The sequence below is a fragment of the Austrofundulus limnaeus genome, unplaced genomic scaffold (assembly GCF_001266775.1).
Source record: "Austrofundulus limnaeus strain Quisiro unplaced genomic scaffold, Austrofundulus_limnaeus-1.0 Scaffold72, whole genome shotgun sequence".
NCBI lineage: Eukaryota > Metazoa > Chordata > Actinopteri > Cyprinodontiformes > Rivulidae > Austrofundulus > Austrofundulus limnaeus.
The window spans coordinates 771823-778563 of NW_013952474.1; the positions used below are offsets into that span (position 1 = coordinate 771823).

The 6741-nt window shown below is 42.3% G+C and overlaps 1 protein-coding gene across 2 annotated transcripts in view; it reads right to left on the reverse strand.

The window, feature by feature from the left end:
• Window positions 1–6741, reverse strand: part of zranb3 (zinc finger, RAN-binding domain containing 3) — a 148691-nt gene that overhangs the window by 114576 nt on the left and 27374 nt on the right. For both annotated transcript variants that reach the window (XM_014010675.1, XM_014010674.1), the window contains exon 5: window positions 5015–5149. In XM_014010675.1, the coding sequence (XP_013866129.1) occupies window positions 5015–5149 (135 nt within the window). The remainder of the gene's footprint in view (window positions 1–5014; window positions 5150–6741) is intronic.

Below are 6741 nucleotides of genomic sequence, written 5' to 3' on the forward strand. Positions count from 1 at the left end.
ACACACACACACACACACACACACAGAGTCACAGATGAAAGAGAGCCACTGAATCCATCACTTCGCAGCTCGACCACACAGCGGCAAGATCAGTCAAGAAGTCAATTAATCACCTCTGCATCCTTTCTGCCTGATCGATTCACTATTGAATGCCAGGAATCTGGACATTAAAGGAGGAGCGCGCTCGCAGCAACYGGGCCGCATTTGTCAGCTCGCAGATAGTGAGAGCAAATCAATAGCTCACAAACTCAGCGATATGATTGGTGTGTGTGTGCTCCTTTTGATTCTGGTGACACTCGATACAAGAAAACCCACCCATTGATACCTGAACAGCCTGATTAGATTTTACAGCTTAATCAGGTGTTTGTTTTAGGTGTTACACTCTTTTGTTTGTTTGTTTTTACTAAAATGGAAAGCAGCATGTACCAGATAGGGCCGAGATTTATAAACATTCATCAWAGGGATAAACGTCGGATTAATTTAGAGGGATTATAATTTATTTGAACAGTTTTTTTAAGGCTGGAATGACTACACGACATGAAACTTAATTGATTTTTCTAAACAATTATTAGAAGCACAAATTCCTACAGAAGCAAACAGATTCACACATTTACCCCGAACTTTTAATAAAAGGGTCTAAAATAAGAGTCTCTAACAGGTGGACTGAGGTCCATATCTGGATTAAAGTAATATCTGGACCCAGATCTGTTCCTAAATTAGGCTCAGTTTTTCATTGTAGTTCATTTTCCACAGTGTGCTTATGATGGGGAAAATGGTCCGGGTGTGGCCTGTGGTTTCTTTCTGTTGCCAGCCCACAGAGAGGCACGGGTCTGAAAAGACAATAAAGTGAGTGAAGAAAACCAGCACGGCTGTGACTAAAAATGTTCTGGACCAACTCAGAGACCACTCAGGCCTAAGCCTGCCATGAACTGGAAACTACTGGAACACCTGTGCTACTGCTTCTGGAATGACTAAAAGCCCTAGCCTCCAACTTCTTAAGCTTTTATGGACTACGATTAAAAGCTAAACTAATCTAAAGAAACTCATCAAAAATAAGACCCATATCGTTAGAGATAAAGTCAGATTTGGTCAAACTAAACTGGGCATATTGTCAGATTCCTTGCTTTTAAGCTATGTTTTGACACCTTATATGAGTGTCTCCAGAGATTCAGCTTCATTTGTCTTGGTAATTGGGAAGACCCCTGGAAAATAGTATAAAATTCCATTCTTAACATATTCTATTGAATATTTCTTGACAAGAAAGAGCAATAAGGATGTGAATGAGGAAACTCCAAACTATGTTTGGCTGGTACTGAAAGTAGCTTCAATAGCGCATGGAGAAATAGCAAAAATCTTTATTTTCTGATCAAAGTTACTGTTAACTGTTGGTGTGGCCCAGAAAATGGGTTCCAGACWTTCTTTATGATCACATGTCCTTCAAGAGACCCATAGATAGAGTATTTATTCAACCAATTATTATTGCTAATTATTTTAACTAATCCACCATAGCCGCCTGAATCTCACTATATCAACTTGCAACTTGATCCTTGGTTCCCATGAGTCCCACATCGACTTGAAGGGGTTTAATGAAATGGTAAACAACCTGAACTTACATAGARCTTTACACTTCAGTCATTCACACACTGATGGTGGTAAGCTACATTGTAGCCACAGCTGCCCTGGGGCACACTGACAGAGGCGGGGCCGCCATGCATCAAGGCCAACATCAGCAGACATGTATTTTGATAGATTGATTGATGATGCCTTTATTGTCACTGTACAGAGCACAATGAAATTACATTTATTGTTTGTATGTAGTCATTCCACCCTTGAAAAAAATTATTGAAGCCAAACTTCAGAAGCCCAATGTTAATTTGACACTCGTGTCCCTGATGAGTAAAAACAATCCAACAGTTTATTGGAAGATGTTTGAGGCATATTGGGACAACATTTGAAACCTTTTTTCTATTTTTCAGGGTTTTAAATAACAGTAAAAAGAATTGTTGTGCTGGTTACCAATCAAGGTTTCTCAACTATTTCATTCTTAAGTTATTTACCCTTTTTCCCATACATAACTTTTTGTTTTAACCAATAGTTCTTCTTCATTCTGTTTTGTTTCTGAAGCGGCGACRACGCCTTGAAAAGATCTGAGCCTGGATTTTAGTGTTGTCTTGTTTTTTTTTTTCTTTTGTTTTGTTTTGCTGAAGACTTTGACCTTGATTGACAGTGTGAAGCACCATGAGAGCAAAGTGAGTTAACTGCAGCCTGCAGGTATTTGAGTCTATCATGTGGACATGTGTGGCTCTTCCTGCTACCTTCTGCAACGCTGCAGAGGCTGAGCGAGTCTTCAGCATCCGGACTCGGCTCATTTGAGAGCCGCGGGCTGAGAATAGCACCGACTAGTGAGAAACAGAGGTGTGATTTGAGTCTAACAAAGCCCTTGTGAGGCWTTTTTTTTCTTCTTCTTCTTCTTTTTTTGAAAGACGGCCCTTTTTCACCAGCTCCTCCTTTTCGGAGCCTGACAGCCTCTGCAGCCGTCACACCTGACTCTGAAGGGAGAACCTCTGCCTCACCTCGTTGATAATTAGCTGATGCGGCCGATAATGAATCTGTCCGCCAGGCCTGCCGACCCTGTTCTGATCAGAGGGGTCCTCATTACTGACGGCTTGGCTCCGCCGGCTTCCTTCCGCTGAGTTTAATTAGTGCATAAACTTCTCGGCTGTCTGAAACGGCCCGTTATCTGGCTTTAAAGTCCAGCATCAGAGACGTCCCTCTCTGGGTAATTGGGAGCAGATGCTTGGCGAGTAACGCAACGAAAATACCCCAAAGGCGCTTGGCAGCTCTGTCGCCAGGCGGGACTGGCAGGCAGGGCCCGTGATGCTCCTAAGAGCGACGTAGAGTCTATCACCCTCCACCCGAGGATCCAAAAAAAGAAAATGGCAAACCTCTTTTTCTGTTTTTTTTCTAAAGTAGCAAAAGTGTGTCTGACTCTAAGAGCCGATGGGAGCGGAAATGAGATTGGTCCAGCAGTATTGACTTTGAGCAGGCGATGAAGAGGGGGAGAAGGCAGGGAGCTTTGTAGCGAAAGGAGGTCCAGACTTGGGCTAAACTGAGCAGAAATCCAATCAGTAAACAACACAAAGTTCAAAAAAGATCCAAGCTCGGAGGCAAGCTGGGAGAGCAGCGTGTCAATGATTGCGTTTGCAAGTTATCTCCGRTTTTTGTTAACCTCGGGGGCGTCGCTCCTCGTGGCTCAGGGAGTTCGGCTAATTGAGAGTAACGCCAACCCTTCAAAATGTGGCAGATGGCACTTTATTTACCTACAAATATAAGAGACAGAGGAAAATGCCTGCTCTCAAAGCGTGCTGATTAGTGAGGGCGGAGAAAGATCAGGCGGTTGGAGATGTACTAAAGCAGAAACTTTYCTTTTTTCCTCTGAAGGAGTGGAAATGGAAATGAATGTTAGATTCTAGTGGCTCTGACCTTAGCCTTCTTAGTGCTGTACGAGTCCAGCCACCTTCCCACGGCGCTTATTCCTCTCTCATTAAAAAAACATCTCTTTAAACAGAGAGCGGGCCAAGTTGCCGTGGCAACACCAYCACAGAGATGCTATTTTAGTGCGGCGTGTAACTTTGATATAAAGGTGCAATCATACCAGGGCTGGACGCAACTAAATAATACCTCAGTTATAACTCCCTACTTTGTCTAAGTGCTTTCGCTGGTGACCATTAGGCCGTGTTACCATGGTGACACTTTCCCATGAGATCACAGAATGTTCAGCCGAGTGGAAAGAATGATGCCACGCCATCAATTCACYATTATCCTGTAACATTAAAACGAAAGAAGCCCGTTTAACCAATCTTTAAGTTGATGCTGGACTGATGAGTAATAACATGTGTTAAACTCCAGGCCCGTGGGCCAAATGTGGACCGCCACAGCATCTCATGTGGTTTCCAAGAGCTTCATAGATGTATTCAAGTCTAAAAATAAGCTGCTTTAAARTCACAATTGACCATAACAACATTTCCCCTAATGCATGTAGATTATTTTAACCGCAAAATGACAACATCCCGCCACTAGGTGGAAGTGCACAGAGTTCAAAAGTAGCTGATAAAACCTGCAGTGTAAAATCTCCACTTAGCTATATTTTTGCTGGATACTTTTGCTGCGGTAGTTGAATTTCCCACTTACGAGTCATGAATTTAAACTTGAATGGCCCTTCAGTGAGAATTCCCTGTCAGAAAGTGGGCAGCCTCTCTGTCAGTGTGACCCAGGCCTACAATGTAGCTTAACACCTTAAGTGTGTGAATGAATAATGTCAAGCATATTTGAGTGTCCTAAAAAGGATATATAAGAAAAATGCATTATTTTTATCATTATTATTATTAAGTCCCTTACCTTTACTTTTAATAGTATTTCTTTACTTCACATCTAGTCAGTCTTACACATGGTACTTTACAGTGTTTCTTAGAGGAAATGCAGAAAATTCCACGTGGAGCTCAGTTGTTCGTTTACAGTGCTCAGCAGTAGCAATGAGACAAAGAACGTGACGTTTCTCATTTAGTTGAAGTTAAACACAAAACATTAAATTACAACTGGCCCTTCGAGGGCTTCCATAATGCCGTTGTGGCCCTGCGGCTCTGTGAAAGTGAGTTTGATGCCCCTGAGTTACAGTCTCGCACTCGTACCTATGAAATGGTCAACTCTCATTCAATATTTCTACATCTCTTTAAAGACGGAGCTTTAAGTGTATTCAGCATGAATGATGAAAGAGGCACGAGCAGGAAGAGCCAGATTGTTGTGGCTGCGTATGGCACGTTACTGAGGCCCTTGCTTGGTAAATGAGTGGTTTGTTTTTATGTCTTCAGACTCCAATCTTTTAAACTACAAAACAACATCAAACAAGAGGTGAAAGCAGAGTAAGTCAGGCAGAGACAATTTTCATTCTCTTTGTTCTGAGTTTACTTAAACTTTTCCTGTATGTGCAGTAAAATACCACCTGATGTCTCATTACCTTTGCAATAGCGGTTTGCTTGTACATCTGTGTAACCAGGCTCATGACCTCGGTGAAGGGGTTATCTGTAGCAAAAGCCCCCGATCTCTGTCCCTTCATCAGCTCCTCCCACTTTGCAAAACTGGCAGAGGCCTCCTGCAAGCAAAGGAGAGCACAGACAGTCAGGCTGCATCCTTCTGTTCACCGTCCAGTCGTCCCTTCGTCCTCGCACTCTTGTTCTCTCCCGTTATTGAGATATAAAGGGCAAAACAATTAATAGCGCTGCCGGGTGTCCTACTTTTCCTGGAAGGAGAAAAGAAAAAGGGAAACAAAAAAAGAGGGAGGGATGGAGAATTCCCAAGGATGCTTCCCCCTCCCTCCCTCCTCACTCCGACCGGGCTGCTGTGTTAGTTGGGTCACGAGCGTCTCCCAATTATAGCCGCTTCTGTGACAAGCCGGGGTCGAAGATGGAGAAGCAGCCCAGCCGGTACAATAAATCAAAAAGGTGCCTCGCGTGCTCTCAAGGTGATTGGCGAGGAGTATTTAAGGCGGGAGTGGAGCTCGCAGCTCCCGCCTGCTCATAAACAAGACACACAGAGGGACTCTGAGTTTGTTTTACCAACATGTAGTCAATCATGAAAGTGGAACTCAAAGGAAGTTTTAATTAAAAACACTTTGTTTTAATCAGATATTAACAGATATCCGATTAAAGTCCTTGAAGGAATGCATATCAAGATTGAAACAAAAACCATTTTGTGTCGAAAAATAAAAGAACTGGAGCCATTTTGCTTGGGGAAAAAAAGATCTCAGAATATGTTTTGTGAATGACTCTTATCTATGATGACAACAAAGTGTTAGCACAACATCAAGTAATCCAATTATATTCATTTTTGTTGTTAAATGCATTGGCAGCCAGGTTGATTTGGGTTGCCTCCAAAAGTTGATAAGTTATAGATGTAGACATACAATTTGTTAGGGCTCAAAAAATGTGCTGAGCATGAATCTTAGCTACTACCACACCAAATTTTAGCTTAATATCTTTACAATTGACAAAGCTTTATCCAAGTACTTCTTTGAACCAGTTATGTCACTAATAGTTATTTTGCACAGATAATTAAACGACTCTGAACTTATGCTATGAAACAAAAATGTGAAYAAATGCTTTTTCTCAAGACGAGGTTTAGCAAATATGCAAAACTGTGACGCATTTTGTCAGATGACAGAACACATAGGTGGGTCAAAACTGATTAGGTACGTTAAGAATTAATAATTATTAAGATCCATCTGYCCTTCTGTTCCAGTGTCAGGTCTTGGGGGCAGCAGCTAGATCAGGGATGCCCAAACATGTCTTTTCACAGCCAACTCTTCCAGGTTTTCTGGGAGGACTCCAGGGTGTTCCAAGACCAGCTAAGAGACATAATGGCCCAGTCGACCAGGCCTTACTCTACCCCAGCCTTGGCTGCGTTTGCATTGAATAGATAGCCTCATCAAGTGGGCGGGATTCATTTTGGTCCTTCTCAAAAAATTAGCATATTGTGATAAAGTTCATTGGGCCTCATGCAAGAACATGTTCGTATTCTTATCCTAAATTTCTCTTACTTTTGTTCATACGAAGGGTTCGTACGAACATGTCATGTCAGATTCAACAAACTCTTCTACCTTCAGGAAAAGTGTGTAAATGAGCTGCGTAAATTGCACCTGTTCTATCCAGCTGCTCGTGCACGCGAGAGGAGATTAGCATAATTACC